We start from the raw sequence: 18,302 nt of genomic DNA on the forward strand, positions 1-18,302 counted from the left end.
AAGTGGTCCTCGGCATCATCACATGGCTTTTCACCTACGAACCCCGGAGAATTCTCTCAAGCACTGACCGAAGAATGGTAATTCATTTCACGAATGATGCTGTGCGCACATTTTGCGCACCCGAGCACGTATAATACTCAGGTTTCAAGTTTCAATTTCAGTTACCTGTCACTCAGTCGATAGCTTTTCCGAACTCAGAGTACTTTCAGCACTTGCTTCTACTAATCAAGGCACCGGAATACCTCATGTATACATAGATAACCCCACTCCTCTCCCGAGCTCCCAAATATACAGGTGGGCGTTTATTTATGTAACGACTGAAATCATTTCAAGATGCCCTAACCCAACTAAGGCCGCCAATCACTTCTTATTTCGCTCCCCTCGGATAGCTGGCCAAAGAGATCATTGCTCGTTGGTAGCGGTCAGCTTGGCATACATGTATCTACTTGTTGTCGCTTCCCCGCATGAGCATGGATCAACCAAGCTCTTTAAGATCCTCAACGGTAGTCTCGGACTTCGGCCTTGCTTCTCGCGGATCATGTAATTTTGAGGCGTACGGATCGCCTTTCTATCAATCAAAATCAGAATCCAGACCACCATTGAGGTATAGTTACACACACCCAGATAGTGCTACGATCGACTTCATACGGACGAAAGCTCACTTGATTCCTTTAAGGTACGGTAGCTTTGGATCTCTAGACGTGCGCATATGCGCACTGGGTTTAGGTAATGAATATATCTTTAGTATCGTTCACCCATCAAAAAGCTCACCAGTTTGCTGACTGAAGGTAACTACGTGTAGCTTTCTTATACAGTGGACTGGAAGCAGATCCGGAAGGCCGGAAACCATGATGCAGCTGGAAAGATGTTCATAAAAAGGAAATTCATGTTAAATATTCCGACCCTATCAATCATAACTATTTACGCTCCAAGCGAATTAAGCTCCTCGAATATTTCACATTTCTATTCCTAAACTATCTCGGTTCCTGCGAGTGATCGAAACGATATTTCTATATGAGTTCCGAGATGCGCAATCTTCCTATTTCAATCCAAATTGGGGCATATCTCCTTCCGAATATCTCCGGAGTTACGAAGAGTTTTCTAGAACGAATTACATCGTACGCGAATTCAATGAAGTGTATATCGCCGACAAAACCAGTCCGAGAGTCTGGCAATGCGTTCAGCCCGCATATATGCCCTTGGCCGATGATCTAGTTCTACTGGTGGAGCACAGCAACGAATATTACTACAGAGGAACCCTCTGTTTATTGTGGAATTATATACCCAGCCAACCCTACGTATGCACATTTCACAAACACCTTGATGCATTTCTTACCCATCCTGATACAGCATCACTTTTGCAATCTCGGAGAGTGTAAGTTAAATTGAATACCGCAAATAATTGCTACTGTTTTTTCCTCTTTCACAAAATAAAACATCAAAGAGGTTGATCATGAATTCATTCGATTGCTTACAGTTGGCATGAGCAACACGATCGTCGGACAAGGATATCGCGCGATCGACGTTTATTCCTAATGTCTGATCGCCCAGAACCATGAGGCGGAATCCATGATGCGGAGAATTGAAGAACCTCAGAGTCCTATGGTAGAGTATTGAACCCTTCTCTTACATACTGTAGCTCTTCATATTATAAATTACGTACACTAATAATGTAGCTACGCCAAGCCATATTTGCCCTCTGTGGTACATAAGGATGACCGTACCCAACAATTAGGTGTATCCTCAATACAGAACATATACAAAGACGAACTGCAAAATCCCATTGTATCGATCTCTAGATCCCTCACATAAAGGAAATCGACAATATCTCCTAATCCTAAGCTCAAGCCACCTTTTCAGCCACATGTGGCGGACAGCAAAGCTTACTTTTTCCTCCCCCGTTCAGAACACAGCGACATACCATATCCCCTCATAAAGGATTAAAAAACCGTCATTTTCGGGGCGAAGACAGTCACTAGCGGTCAAAGGGCAGGGCTCTGAGGCCCATGGCGAGAAAACGCCAAGCTCTAGAACCAATCCTTTTTAATAAAAAACGCATGTCCGTCACGTCGTGCAACACCCAGCATCTATATTTACCCGTGAACGACTCCACCGGTAACCTTATTATATTCATTGGGCACAGGCATCTATAAGACATCACCTAAGACTCAGATACATTTACCGGGTAGAAAGGAGATCTTCCTGTTGCTACAGGGTCTAGACAGTGCAGAGCTGCAGAGTTCGGGGCAACGCAACACTCCTTAAGCTTGGCTCTACGAGATTCGAAACCCACAATAAATATACTCCAGGTATTCTAAGACCCTTGTTCTCGGCAAGTGACGTTTGAGGCTATCCCCAAACGTACCCTTCCTATTTCTCTCGGCTCCATTTCATTAAGAGAAATTCCCAAACTCGGAATATATCAAATTAAGTCGTCTACCACACGAGGAAGCTCTTCCCTAATGGCAGGTAGGATCGGCACGTAACGTCTTGTCAATCTATCCTCATATGCTTCATAGACAGGAGCTCCGTCTGCTTGCTCTAATCCCTGTCGGCCTCCATCCAATCAGAAATACAGGGTTCAAAGTGTTGGGTCTGTCGCATTCAGGCTTGTTCCAATACCTTGGAACTCCGTCCGATCGAGAACCTCCAATGATGTTTTCTCCTAGTTCCCGTCCCCCATGTGAACATACATATTAGATCACTCGGTTGGAATCATTTACCCCTACTTACAGGCTGGTTAACCTCCGGCTTCTGTGAATAACATGCAAGTGGAAAAAAAGCCACTACCGTGCGACAAAAACACATGCACCGGAGGAACCACTACATTGCACAGCCCTGAGATCAAACTCCAATTCAGGGCGCTCTAGTCTGCAACGCTTGAAGATCACTAACCTAAAAGTTCAAAACGTACGATACTGAAAAAAAAATTTCCAAGATCGAAAATAATTTGTCCATATACCACCACCTCCCGTCTCATCTGTACTGTCGATCAATAAGTTAGAGACAATAAGGTTAATCATTGGAGTAAAATCCATCTACCACAAGCAGGGAGGAGTGTGTGTGTTTCCTACGCTCTGTAATATACCTATTCTCAATCTCGACGCAATATGGATGGTGGATTATGGACAACACAGATCGCGGCTTGAATTATCGTCAAACCACTATTGCTCAGGACACAGATCTGATGAGCCCATACACCGCAAAAATGACACCCACGTATTAGAATATTGATAGGTTGTCAGTGACTTAAAGACCCGAGGGGAGCCATGCCTCTTACTATAAGAAGCATCACTAGAGGTGCTCTTCGTGTCTTTTCTTCTTCCCAGCTTTTATCCTTCTTTCATTATCCCATAGCCAGAGGACGATATCAATAATGACCAGCTCCCTTACCCAAAACGACCACTTCGGATTCAACGGGGAAGCCGGGGATCTGGCGTCAAACCCAGATACAAACTCTACAAGTTTATCTGCCTTCGCGGAAACCGTTAGAGTTCTTAGAAGGAAGAGAAACCAATCCTTCCGCCGTTCTCTTTTGAAACGGAGTAAGGATTACGATGCCTCGAAGAAGGAATCCATGCTTGGGCTTTACCAGAAGCTGGACTTCCATCGCGATGCACTCCATACTGTCAGTCTTCTATAATCTTTCTAAATAGATGAGGGCTAACTAAATGGGTCGTGTTGATAGCAAAGCAAGGAGATTGCACTCGTTGCGAGCTATGGCTTAAGTGACAAGCAACAGCGAGATCTGTATGATGGCCTTGGCTATACCGGCCTATGTCGGTTTCTAGAAGAGCCGGACAACGCGATTTTTACCTTATCCACGGTTGCGTCCAAAGCCGAAAGTCCTATCAATCCCTCCGAGTCCGAAGTCGTTGAAGCGGCTCCACGATTCTCCTCCGGGTTCGAGGTGGGGGTTGAAAATGTCTGCGTAGCCACTCACAACCCACGCAAGAGTGCAAGCTTCGTTGAGGTGTGGAAAATACTAGAGTTCGAGCCAGTTCCCTGATTCCCGGCAGGTCCACCAACTCCTACCAACCTGTTCCTTGGTCTTTGCGGTAACGCAGATTCGACCCATGATTGATCCTTTTCTAGAGCTTTCCCGGACACTTCTTACTTCTATTCTTTAGAGTTATAAGTTATTATGAGTTCCATCTTTCGAGGGTTATTATTTCTTTGGTATACTATACTTTCTTCTGATGTTGTATTTTATTTACACGTTTAAGAAAAATTCCATAGCACCTTCCTCGGCTGAGAATCTTTCCTTTGTTTGTGTATTCAATACTGTGTGGAATAAATTCTCTTAGTGCTATTTGTTTACACTTCAGGAAAAATATGATGTTATGTAATTGATTGAAGTAGAGACAAGCAATCTGAGCTATAGAGCCTCCTGTCTCTCACGTGCCACTCATCGATGCAGGTCTACGTCGATGCGGAGGATAATTGTAGATATACATACTTCTTCCCAGTAAGTACCATGGGACAGTTGATGTTCAGCAAATTAATTGATGTGAGGCTGGGGATTGGACAGGCCAAATGCCATAACGAAATGCCGCATATCTCGGGTGAATTAGGGCGGCTTGTGAAGTGAGCTACACGATGATTTACGAATTTTGAAGGTTGTGGCAACTTCTCAAGGCTGACGAGCTCCTATTTTTTGAGGCTGTCTAGTTTCTTTGGAAGAGGTGCGCCATGCATGTAGTGCCAAGGCATTAACATTGACCCTAGAATCCCCCGAGTGAGGCTATGCTGTGTGAATGTGATATATCAATTTATAAATTTCTATGTAGATATACATTGTTTGGTGATGTCAGTCTTGACATCACCTAGCTCTTTTTTGCTCTACTGCTCCCTGCCAGCGCCATAAACCTACCCTCGATCAATGACCAACCTCAAACGATGGGTGATAACGAGTGATATTCCGTGACCTAGCCTGTATCCAATGAGCGCATGATGTAGCCTTCCGACCATGGCACATGAGAAAATATGCTGTGTAATGACATCGAGTTTCAGCCTTTCCAAGCATCGGGCTGAGGAAATCGGCCTCGAGCTCCCGAGAGTATATATTCGATATTCGGTGATAATAACTTTATATATGATCCCGTGTACTCATAAATTCATGACGTTTCCGAACACGACTGCTATTGCATACCATATAAAAAAGCGCTAAATCCACCTTCTTGTATGTCATGCAATATTAGTCGTGTTCGGAAACGCTATGAACTTACGAGTAGAAGGAGTGCTCCCAAAACCCGTCCGGACACTGCCAAGACGCATTTTTAGGAGTCGAGAGTAATGCGTCGGACCAGGCCATACCTCCGCGGACACCCCGAGACTGGGATCACTAATACTACTCCTAGTTTTTTGGCGTTTCCGGACGCAACTGCTATTGCATGCCATACAAAAGATAGCCTTGGCGAGTTTTTTCTGTGTATGCAATAGCAGTTGCGTCTGGAAACGCCAAAAAACTACGAGTATACTGTTGATTCATAGGAGAGAAGCTTAAGGGGTGTAGACATAAAACGTGTTATCTAGAAAACAATTTCTATCAGTGCACTATGAGTTTTACTAGCTCTTTAAACTCCTTAGACTGCCCTTCTAATTTTTCAAGACCGATTAGTTGTTTACAGGGCTCTTCACAAATATCTCTCGGGAAAGCCTCTATAGTATTTCCTGGGACAATGGGGAAACTTGTTGAATGGCGAATGGCAAGCTTTTAGCTGTAGTTGATATCCAGCCAAGCCAAAGATCGATAAGGCTCGCCATTGACCCAGAAAAGACGGTATATACACATCCAAATGCCAGACGGTGCCAAGCGTGATGGCTAAGGGCCCGTTTGGGAGCGGGCTTCTGATCTTCATTTTATCTTCGGGTGAGATTGATGCCTTCCATCCAGTCGGAGCCGAATTATATCAATGCTCACTGGAAGAGGACGAGATGATTAATATAATACCACAATTGATGAAGGGATTGAAAGGTTACTGGCCGGAGTCCAGAAAGGCCTTCTGGACCACCAATACTTACAAATACAAGCTCTTCTGGATTCCGGATTCATTTCCAAGCCCGGCCCCCGTACCCATTGAGCCATCAAGTCAGATCAATATGTAAATAGTGTATATTAAAAACCCAACGTAGAAATTGTGGTTGCCAGAACACTACCACTAGAAAAAATATTGCATATTTTCTCAATATCACGATATTGGGCTGAATATCATGATATTAGGGTGTTGCCGAACGGAGTGTAAATATATAGCTACGAACGAACTGCCACCAGCCCTAAGGATCTAATAAAGTAAAACTATCCTTACTATATCCAACATATCATGATGCCCCAAGAGACGCTTCTTGGATATAACCTTAATCCTGAATATCCTGAGAGGTTGTAGCGCATGTCATCTGAATTCGCTTAGTAAGAGGACCTACTCGGACAAGCGGTGTAGCTGAAAGGCGGCAAACCGGTGTCCGGAAAAGGCAAACATTAGTTTATATCCCTATCACTTTTAGTCTTGCTCATCTCGTCGCGAATAAGTTGGTTCGTCGCTTCGGATATCCACGTTTCACCAGTTCGCCGAGAAGGGTCCAGACGGGAACATAAATAGCAGCAACATTAATTTCGCTTAAGCAATTAAGTTAAAGATCTCGTACGGTACAGCAGGGGATCCGGTGTATTGGGTTATGTCGAGCCGCAATTGTACTTGTGTTATGGAAGTCTCGATGGCAAACGCCACTAGTACCGCGCGCAATATATATCTAAAGCCTATTTCCAACCTTAAAATTAAAACCCTTTAACTGAACTCAGGGGAGTCAACTCGGAGTTTCCCGCAGGTAAACGTAGAAGGGACCTTACGATATACATGTATCTATTAGGTTCGATCGAGATCTATATGATCCTCGCAGGGGTTAGGGTTGTTCAGCTTTGGCGAATTTCTTTGGTACTTCATGCGCACTAGAGAAGTGGCATGTGCATCTTACCTCAGGGCTCTGGGGGCACTTCCGTGACTCTTTAGACTGATATACCCAATCATATACATTACTAGGACTTAAACTTTCATAATTTTGTAGGCCTTTGCTATGCAGGCCTAGGTCTACAAAACTCGAATTATCCCATTGACTACCATGCCAAACCAAAGCAAAACATGTGGAAACCATAAGCGAAATCGAAAATGACGTCCAGCTAATCTCGGAAAGAGCTCCTGATATATTTATATATATATATATTATCTCCAGCGCTAGATAAGATGTCCTACTTGTATCACGATTACCAAATCGCGTTACATTCAACTAATTTCAATTCGGCCCGGCACGGCAGCTCAAGGCCAAAGGATACATGGAATGTTGAAGAACAAACGGCACACACATCTCAAAAACGAACTTGGAATTCAGGGGCCGGGCTTGTCCTGGTCAGCTGAGCTAACCCCCACCACTTCTAGAGTATCCCGTAAGTCGTGAATGTTGACCTCCTATGATACAGGAATTAAATTTATATGGTAGATCTATGATTTGATAAGAGAGATGACAATATCTATTAGTAAAGGCATTCTTTTTGTGGGGGAGGTTCAACATTCATTGACAGCTTAAGGGATACGAGAGGTGAAGTACAGCGCCGGGCAGTCAAAATTAACCCTCATGTTCTTTTAAAACCCAGCCACTAGTCCTAATTGGGGTAATAATATTCATTAATCATCCCAATCGGGTAATAAGTTTATCTAATTAGGCTTGCACAAAATTTTCAAGAGGTCGTAGTGCAACGAGTTCTTATTTATTTTAAGTACCCTTTTGTGGGAACGTTTACAACTATGGTTAGACCCATTTTACAAAAGAATATTATTTATGGACAAGGTTGCGTTGTTGAAAGTCGATGGGGTGAAGGGGTTGAGGTGGTTGCTAGGAGCGGCTTGTTATAGCTGTCCGGAGCTGTACATTGTCTATTATTACATGTATTTGATTGGTGCGGGTACATGTAGTTAACCATTGATTGTTACTTTGCAGGCTGTAGAACGGTAATTTGTGAATACTTCTTTACCCAGAGACCTACATATAATACGGACTTAGTTAACACCGCTGGTTTTGAGTATATCGGGCGTTCCTCTTGATATTGAGCGCACAAAACACCCAGAAAAAAAATCAATTTGGCTCATATGTGCTCAAGTTGAAATCAATACCTGATAACTCCTGGAGTGACTAATAGGTCTTTTCAATCGGGGAAACTTCCTATCGGAGCACTAAAGGCGTGAAATTTTATATATTGCACGCCTCGGAATTAAAATCAGGCTGTACCGCTTGAAGGTTATCAATCCTTTCCGTCTTCAGCCGCCTTAATTTTGGCGGTTAAAATCAGAAGAACCCCCGCCCGTCAGCAGATGGTAAATGATTCAAAGATAAAGCGTCATCTCTAGTTCCAGCAGTTTCCACGAGCATCCCATATCTATGTAGTCAGCCCAGTGAGATTTATTTTCGACGTGGCTAAAAAGAAACTTACAGATATCATTGTTGGGGTTATAAATACAAATGCGCACATGAGCCTATTATGTACGTATGTGGTTATGGCTATGCAGCATCATAAGAACTGCCTCGAAAATCCGATACTACTCCAGATGCAATAAAAGGAGGGCAACTCCAGCTACCCGATGATTCTCGAGACATCTTTGTTTCTAGATTATGGTCATTCAGAGTTTCGGTTAAACAAGGATTGCTACCAGGATACAGGAGCAAGCGCATAGCAGTCCCGTCACGTGCCTGCCAAGAGCACAAATATACTACATGTACATCACATACATCAACCGCCACAAACTCAGGCAATCGCGCGATGCAGGGCCTCGACTTCACGTTTGTTCAGGTGCAGGGAGGTAACTACATACATCTATGCTAGAATGTCTCAACTTTGCAACAAAAACCTTTGATTCTGAATATGGGTCAGAAGATTCATCGTATCGATTCGTTCGTATCTACATGGACCACTCATTTTCATTGGACATAAACTAACGGTAGATATATGGAAATAGTCAGAAGTGCGTGTGGGGACACAGAAACAAGGCGGGGCGGTCTTGAACGAACTAGAAGTGGATACCAGCTCTCAGGGTCAGTCCCAGTGGAATGATGTATGGATCGCCTTCTACAACTTGTGGGGAGAAACCCGATGAAGTCCTTGTGTCATGTTTCTGCGTCCTGAAATATTTATTGTCATCATCCATATCCGATGATAGAGGGGCAAAAGATACAATTTCCGCCTCTCCTGAACCCTGGCTTCCTAGCTTCCACTCATCAAGTTCCCTACACTGTAAACACTGGTGGATAGATATTCCAACACAACAGCGCTACAGAGGGAGGCTTTAAAGCAGATTAAGATTTTTAATATAAGAGTTTTGGTGTGAGCTAGGTAAGAAGACCTTCGTCGATCCCTACATTACATCACTGTCAACATCCACTCTTTTGATGTACTCTTGTAACTAGAAACATTCTAATGAATGGCGAGAGAGAAAGGTCCAAAAGCCGGGGTAAACAACCCTATATGTAACCGATATCGTTTCTAAATCTTATATTTACTAATGCGTCCTTTATGATGTGGATATCCAGTAACCCCACTTGAATTACATTCAACCCTCTACACAACACCATCCACCACGGCTACATAAGTTTAAGGGGGAGAGATGACGAAATATAACAATATTTCATCGAAATCAAACCTATCTAAATCATTCTCATGAAAGGGCCTCGGACAGGCCACTCCATCAAGGGGTTCAGAGAGTCGATAAGAATGTTATCCGCGCTTAGATGAAGTGTTGTACACGCCAAACTGAGAAGGGGTCGTTCACCCATGAGCGTGGCGGATTTTCAGAGGGCAATCATCCGATCGCGCGGGGAACGAGGAACGGGGGGCAGTGGAAAACGCTTTGATATTACGTACAAATCATTTCTCCCACACTCGAGTAGGCGATAAGAGGGATAACGGTACAAAACGCAGTCCTGAGTATTAAGCGTCAGCCTTAGAGCTAAAGCTTGCACAATAATGCTTCCACACGGCGAATTTATTAAAAGCATAAAGTCATAGTTCTCCATTTGGATACCAAGTATCAACCACGAACATACCTTTATGGTACTGGCTTCTCCCACTTCGAGTGCGTGATTTTCGAGACGGGTACAACGATATACCTCGCACTTGATTATAATTACTGAACGTTCGGGAGTACAATTAAGTGCATAGGACGAGTTGACCTTGTAAACGAGGTGAACACAAATTCTTTGGTGTCCCACATACTCTTTTTTTTTGTTTGTTTAATTCATTAATTGCATGTGTGTCCCACATACTGATTTGTTAGCTTCTACTGTATTCTTATAACCCATCTTCAAATGGAACATTGCGTTTCGGCCGAATCCTACTAATATATAATGGTAGTTCTAATATGAAACGATTTCTCCGTTGTAGGTGATGTTCGATGCTTTCGCATAATGCCGTTGTTCGTGGAGAGCCATGATTTTCCGCTCGGTTCATACCTGCATCAAGGTTTTGTACCACTACCATACTTACAATACTATCGTGTTTCGCCAAGGGACATCGGATACTTCTTATAATTTAAAAACGCGTTACCATCCTCACAACACTCCTGATCGGATTCAGCTTGATACTCTTCCTCACCTGAGTTGGGGACCTGGTGTTTCTACCCCTTTTAGCTGCACGCCAAGCCGATCGCAGCCTGACACGTACACACCGCCTGTCTAATTCGATCTATACTTAACCAACTCCCGAGCCACATTATCTACAAAGGCTTCCGTCACATATATCCAGAGTCACTTTTTTAATTGACACCGTTGAACACCTGCATAGGACCTGAATCAATATACTAGTGAACGCGACGATTTACATTTTGATCGGATTTAACGACCGGTCTGCCGCCCGAAAACTATTACGTACGGACATGAGGTGCAGGGTGTTTCCTATAACCTTGAACTCAGTCTCGTAATTAGTAAACAGAACCCACAGCTGTCAGCCTTATTTCCAACCTTCGCATCATTTTACCTAGTACACCGCGCCTTACGCTCTTGCAAGACAACTAAGTTCAATAATGATAGGATCTCGGCGCCTTGAAAACCTGATTTAGCAACCGCGTCTCAGGGATCCAGCATAACAGGGATACGCGATATGCGGTCAACATCAGTAGTGCTTGCAGCCCTCCTTGTCTGGAAGCCTCAAACTATTGCGGCAATCGGGTAGATCTGTTTTTTCCGCATGACCACGGCCCGGGAAATAATTATACCCGTGCTCAACCGACTGTATTTCCTTTCGCTGAAGTACCAAACGTCCTGTTTGATACTATTCTCTCTGCATGCGCTATAGTGATGCTTTCAAAAGAAAAATCCAACGATTTTTGCTCCTTGGCAGGTTACTCTCCATTCAAAATAAGTGTGGGAGTTGCTACCATAGAAGACAAAGCACCAGACGCGGGCAAGATAACGACTTGAGGGATTTTACCTGCTCCTTTCACCAGACACCGTAGAGGTATTGAGCCAAAAAGTTCTCTGGCATGGATAAAAGATCGACAATTCAAGATCAGTGAGTGGTTCAAATTTCATTCGAATGATCAAGTGCGGCATTGAGAACTAATAAAAACGTTCAAGTGTATAGTTGGCAATTGAAAAGAGAAAATAATCTTCCCTCTATCTAGGTAGATCTAACAGCCGATATTGTACAGCTCGTATTCCCTTTTTTTTTACTTCTTTTTTCTACAGAATCTGGAAAACGTGAGAGGCAGAGATAAAGAGATAACCAATTGAAGAAATCACTGAACTGATTGAATACGATCCACACGTTTGCATGTTCCTCGTCACACAACATGATATTGCAACAAAATATTTCCATGTAGTTTTTTCCACTCTCAAAAGCGGTATGTTTATGGGATTTCGAATCGTTTCTTTTTCAGATTCTTTTGTAGCACACTTCCACTTTAACTTTGCCCATTCCCTAACAGACTACAGATATCTACTCTTAACGAGTCTACATTTTCCCACATTAAATTATCCTCCCCCGACCTTTGGTTTAAAGAGCACAATCTAGCCAGCTATGCATAAGCTAATACAAGAAGCACTAAACAGATCCGATGGAGCCACGGCCATATTATCGGGCGCATCCATAATTCAATCAATTTGCTCGTACTGCACAACGAATATTCTGCGCGTTATTGTCTGCAAGCTCTGAGCAAATAATGCGTTTAAACGACCTCAGTGTTATGAGTTGAGTAGTCGGGAAATTTTCTCTCTTGCATTAGCGTCACCTATGCACCAATATTATGTTACCTCACTCTCAGCGTATTTCGAACTCAAGCAACCATGGCGGCCTAGAATTTACCCGCACGTTCTCTGCGCCAATTCGTTTGGGCACATGACCGTAACCGTAGACTCGCGCTAATGCGGGAGCAACAACATGTAAAAACATTGCTACGTGTTTGCAGCGTCAGGCTCCCGGGGCCTCACCTACGAGGCTGTCGAAAGGACACGTATGCATTTAAACTCATGTAGTCAGTCACATGTCCCTTGAGCCTCATCTAAACTCCAATACACCCCCGACATAGGAGAAGGTTGTTAACCCTTTTATTTTTACCCACCTTCGTTACTCTGATGACATTGTCTACGGTGATTAAATCCTGCCTTACATTGTTTCCTAATCCTCCCTTTTATTCATAGAACTTACCTTAAACCCCACTACACAGGTTAGGCTATTCATTAATATTAGGATGGGTCAAAATCAAATAACACAAAGCCAGGGCCTAGGGATGGCACTAACCGCATACAAGTATACTTAGGTCAGATCGAGTATGTACTGATTTTCGAATGGGAGCTGCGCTCCAGAATCGTCAGCTTCCCCAATACCGTGTACAGGCTATAGGGGAGTGATTCGTTGAATATGTTTGCTTCCGAGCGTAAATGCGAGTAAATAACACAGATCTTTGGCTTGCGGCTCGAGTACATGATAATCAAATACGACCAAGCGCTGATCCTTGCATTTCTAATATCGTAGATTACTTTCTACTATATAGCTTACTATATGTAGGGAGAGGGCTTTTATGGCATTTGCTTTTTAAATTTTGATACCTTCAATGGCCAATGTGTGAGAAGCGTAAAGTTTCTAGCTAGTTGATACGATTGGGCTTAAACGTGGACTTCATACTGTCTAAGCGTCCGCATCTATTAGAGGTAAATCGCGCTTTAACTTACCAACACCGACGCTATTATGATCATGAAGAGACTACACGTTGATTTACCAAGGCGAATTATTATTTCGCCTTTGAGGGTGGTCGATCTTCAGATTGCTTCCATTCCATTCCTTACGGTGCGCTAGTACTGGTAGATTTTCACAATCCGCTAGATACGTTGAATTCGGCTTTTGTTGCAAAAGTTACCCATTGCTGTTAACTTGCACTGTCATGCTCTGTGCCTGTTAGGTATAAAAAGTATTGATTTCCTACTTATATTCATTTTGATAATATCTCCAATGTTATAAGTCGATAACGTCACCTGCTTAATTATGTGCGCACATATAATGAGCTGGTAGAGAGGGTTAACCCTAAATATGGTTAACTTTGAGCCTCAAGCTAGCGCTACAGTCGTTCCGCAATAACGGCGAACCTGATCAGGAACAAACGGCGACTTTTCAGCCGGCCATAGACTTGATGCTAATAGCAAATCAAGACAAAGGGGCCGGTGCACTTTTGTATTCTTTTGTTTTCTTTTGTTGGCACTGATTGGCTCATTCGTCATCAAACCAGGCTCGCAATTGCCCCGGGAACGACTGTATCTAAATCCTTTTCAGCGTTCCACGAGACTACATACCTGTCATGATTTAAAGAAACTGGTTTTCAAGTAATAGCAAGCGTTCGCTTGAAAATTCTCGCAAATTTCCCTACCGAAGACCGTTGCCAAGACGGTGGCAAACACATACACAGGCTAAGTTAAAACATGTAGTACTCTGGACCTACCTGGGAACCTGCAACAAATCATGGAGTATACATATACAAATAAAACCCACATATACATGTATGTAGCTGTTCCAATCCAGCTCAGCACAGACCTCTTATCCATTCAGAAAACCTGTAGGTACATAATGTCATAACGCTCATGCTATCAGGTGCTGTATCGCACCATCTTTATAGCTGCGTTGTAGCTACATGTAATTATTCTTCTATAAAAGGTCCTTATCCACCAGGGCTAAAAAAACTTTTTCCTAGTTTATTCTGCTGTTTTCTTTAATTTCTCTCAGGCAAATTCAGGCCTACAATAATTCACTACCCTCACTCGTCCCACTTATTATCTCATTCCGCGGCATAACCATGTCTCACCCCTGCACTTCTGACTACCACTCGGACGTTGTTCGAGGTCCTAGAACTAAAATCACTACGGCAACTATCGATAGTCCTGTGGCCCCTGATTCTCAACACCCCACCCCTTTGAAACAAAACAACGTGTATAAGGTGGAACCAAAAGTATTAGAAGAACCCAACGTTGAACAGTCACGCCAAGACTTCGCATTTCACCCTCAGGATGCCCTTAGATCGGTGAGAATCGCCCTGAAATTCACTTCTTGATTTAGCTTTGTGAAGGAAAGCTAAGTGAGATCAACACATGAAGCGTAGGAAGATGCTGGATATTTTGGAAACATATGGCTTAGATGAAAGACAGCTACGCGACATCAACGACGGTTATGGATACTGTGGTATCGATCGCTTCCTAAATGAGCCTAACAACTCGGTTTTGACCCGGACTCAACCCGGATTCTACAATGGTGATCCCGCCGGTCTCCTGCCTCGAGACACAACGATTGCAAAGCCTCCTTATAGCAACCTATCATCATGGGTAGAGATTCCACTGAGCCCAAGGTAGGATGAAGAGCTCGAGCTCCTCTCTACTAATAGCAGCTTCTACATGGTGTACGAGGAAGGGCAGGGTGATGAGCATACAGGTATTGCCAATAGCTAATTCTATGGTATATGTATTTAAACCTTACACTCTTTTGATCTCAATTTTTCAGTTCCCTATGTTATTTCTTTTCTTTTTGTATTGCTTCTTGTTGTTTTGTGCGAATCCATTGCCGGTTTCATTTTTTTTTTTTTGTCTACATGTGGGGCCAATTTCTTCTTCTGTTCTATTTCCTCTTTTCCTATTCCTGACGTCGCTGGCCATCTCGGGAAATATTTGTTTCAGTACTCATTTGCAGCGCGGTCATTGTCTGGGTGTTTTATTAGCGAGCGAACTCTCCCCTCTACCTTGAGTTCACATTTCTTTAAAAATCGAGCGCTACTCTGATCACCTCCTTCTGTGATACCGAAACCTCGCTTATGTTGGTCATCGAGGGTTGTTACCTGCTATCTGCCATCTCATTACTGTCTATTCTAACCCCCCCCCCCCTCTCCGGGCCTTCCTTATGGAGGTGGTGAAAAGTGACTCATTACCTTTAATAGACTAGTACCGGTGATGACTTCCCTCCATATGGAGTAGAACATGATTAGCTTAGCCGACGGAGATTATTCTGAAACCTTGACGGATAAACCTGCCCTTAGTCTAAGAGGGTAGGTACATTATCGAGATTGATCTAAATTCTCTTTTGGTAGTTAGCGGTTGCTATGTACTCCCAGTAAGAATCTGCGTGCGGCTGGGAGAAACCCTGACTTCATCCGCGGATCCGTCCCTTAGACACGGCGATGATTCGTGCCCTGGAAAGTTTGTAATTTACATTCTCTGTCTCTGAGCTAGCAGTTAAACCGGGACTAAGCCTGTGGTTTGCTCTCTCAACTCGTCGGTGTTAGGCGTTGACAGCATCTTTTCCTTCGGCAAAGATATTCCCACCTACTCTAATTTCAGCCTTCCTCGTAGAGCGTTTTTCGATATGGTTGCACCTATGTAGTACAAAACTAACCACCAGGGACCAGTATCCCTCCAAGGCTGTGGTTCATCCATTCCGGGTACATATCAATCAAGAAACATCCCTCTGCTTCAGCCCTGCTTCCCCCACGTACGTAAGAGTTGAAATAACTGATTTTGCTGACCACTGTAAATTCCGTGACAAATTTTACACCCCCACCCTCCCCCTCTTCTTTTTCTTTTTATTCTCCACACATAACGTCGGTTACAGTTTCAGATGAGGTAATTGTAGCCAGCCACTGATCTGCGTGATTACCTAGATGAGATTTCGGCACGCGGAACCAATGATCCGAAATATCCCGGGCCAAAACAAAAGTAAGCATAATAAATTGGGGCATGTGCGAAATGATCTACAAAGCTTTGGTAAGGCGTGCTTAGAAACTAGTCTCAATAAACAACGCCAGTACTCTGATGTGATATGTTTATTCTACTCTCGCTTTTTACGCTTTCTTCACGCGTTCCTAAGGCTTTCTTAGCTATCCACTGATAAGGTATGGTGCCCCCAGTCTTAAAGGTAACCACGAGAGAAACGCCAAGGCTTTTATAACTTTACAACAACAACAGATATTAAAAATTTGTCAAGATAGAAGTCTAGGAATAATCATGAGGAGTAAAACGGTCTTATAGATTTTTTCTATCTCTCATGGTCGTGAAGTTATAAAAGCCTTGGCGTTTCCCCTATGGTTACCTTTCAGAGTGGGCGCACCATATATCGATTAATGTTCATAACAGCTGTCCCGTGTTCTCAGCTCTATACACGTACACGTAGCCCTCTAGTGACGTCAAGAAACTCACTTGGCGGGGAAACAGAGCCTCCTAAGCCCCGTGGACTCGTATTCGTATCTTTGAGACGTACTATTGTTGATTCTATTTTTGAGGCACGCATCCAGGTGTGAGGCGAAATCACATGAGGCTGAAGGTTTTAGGCTGACTACGGATTTACCCACAGTTGGTACCATATCTCACGCCGTCAGAGATCGAATAACTGATGTATTTGAGCCAAAGACTTTTTATATTGATGGTACTAATATTGATTTATTGTCTGCTATGGGGCTTATATCCTTTGATACATACTAGGAAGGTATAACAGGAGGTTGCCATATATCTCTCATGGATTGCCAAGCTTGAGGCAGGGTAAATTGTAAACAAGTTCCCACGAATCAGACGAGACCTGAAAGGATTTGGAAACAAACTCATCTAAGAAGGGGATGTGAAGTCTGATATATTTTTTAGTGTTCTGGGATAACGCAGAATCAGAAAACTATGGGCTTCCAGGCTTTCAAGTTTCTACATTGTTACGCTTGAGTCACCCGATACCGGCCAGCCACGAAGCTGTGATATGCATGAAGCTCTGAGAATCACGACGTTGGGTCGATATACATATATCAATAGGTATTCTCACAAAAAGCGCAATACCACATGTCGATCGTTCAGGATATACTGACCAAGATTGGCCAAGCCAAATTAGCCTCATATCACAGGCGCAGCAGCTTGTGCAGGAATAGTGCGTAGAAGCGCACCGCCACGTTCCGATTGGGATATATCCATATATCATTCTCGTCGATTAGACTTGATGTCTCGCAGAAGATGAGTCAAAGGAAACCCAGGGAATATGGAGCCAACAGATAACGTATTTGACCGTGATACCGCCCATGACATGGATACCGATCGCGGCGCAACGCAACCCGACGGGCCCGCGCGTGTCAATGAATATCAACGAATATCAATGAATTGTCAATGAATTAAATACTGTATATAAATTGAATATCTATTAATACTTTTTACCCCCTCTGAGGGTCATATTGGCCGTTCTGCGAGGTGGTGGTGGTGGGGAGCCCTTACTTTCCTCCTCAAAATCCTCAACCCGGTACCATTCATCCTCATCGTCATCAACGCCTACCCTATCAATATCCTTCAAATTATTTACAGAAATAGTAGTAGATATAGAGACACTTTTTTTTGACTTTGCTTTATATTTAGAGGAAGGTAGTTCCTCCTTTGATAACAATTCCTTTAATTTCTTCTTTTCCTCCCTAATACTTGTCTTTGCGGCTTTATCCCCATCTGCCTTCTCCCTTGCCTCTCTCAGCCTAATTACTTCTTCAGTAGTGATCACTCTTGCTTTGGTAAGTCTTCTTCTGTCAGTGAAGGTTGCATTGGCGGTTTTTTTTGCTGTAGAGGCCCGGATTTTGTTATTGATATGGTCAGAGATTTCCTTGTCCGTGATTGATATTTGAAGACCTTTGTCAAGCGACCCTATTAACTCTTTCAGCCGGCTTGCATGTGCAGATGCGCCGAGACTATTTAGCAATGCTAATGCTTCTTTTGTAGTTGCTCTGGCCATTCTGGTGGTACGGGGGGTTGCTGGAACAGTGAACACTTTTGGTTGCCAGTGC

General features: G+C 43.4%; 3 protein-coding genes across 3 annotated transcripts; 2 read left to right on the top strand and 1 right to left on the bottom strand.

Moving 5' to 3' along the window:
- Window positions 1–3,376: 3,376 nt before the first annotated feature.
- On the top strand, window positions 3,377–4,009 carry H6S33_001966 (uncharacterized protein; the record flags this gene model as incomplete). The annotated part of the gene is made up of 2 exons (XM_044833769.1): window positions 3,377–3,628; window positions 3,689–4,009. The coding sequence occupies 2 exons, from the start codon at window positions 3,377–3,379 to the stop codon at window positions 4,007–4,009; spliced, it is 573 nt and encodes a 190-aa protein (XP_044693109.1).
- Window positions 4,010–14,318: 10,309 nt separating this feature from the next.
- On the top strand, window positions 14,319–14,868 carry H6S33_001967 (uncharacterized protein; the record flags this gene model as incomplete). The annotated part of the gene is made up of 2 exons (XM_044833770.1): window positions 14,319–14,543; window positions 14,617–14,868. 2 exons carry the CDS (start codon window positions 14,319–14,321, stop codon window positions 14,866–14,868), a joined length of 477 nt encoding a protein of 158 aa, XP_044693110.1.
- Window positions 14,869–17,677: 2,809 nt separating this feature from the next.
- Window positions 17,678–18,250, bottom strand: H6S33_001968 (uncharacterized protein; the record flags this gene model as incomplete). The annotated part of the gene is made up of 1 exon (XM_044833771.1): window positions 17,678–18,250. One exon carries the CDS (start codon window positions 18,248–18,250, stop codon window positions 17,678–17,680), a length of 573 nt encoding a protein of 190 aa, XP_044693111.1.
- Between the last annotated feature and the right edge of the window lie 52 nt (window positions 18,251–18,302).

The sequence above is a fragment of the Morchella sextelata genome (assembly GCF_020137385.1).
Source record: "Morchella sextelata strain SCLS chromosome Unknown scls_12, whole genome shotgun sequence".
Taxonomy (NCBI): domain Eukaryota; kingdom Fungi; phylum Ascomycota; class Pezizomycetes; order Pezizales; family Morchellaceae; genus Morchella; species Morchella sextelata.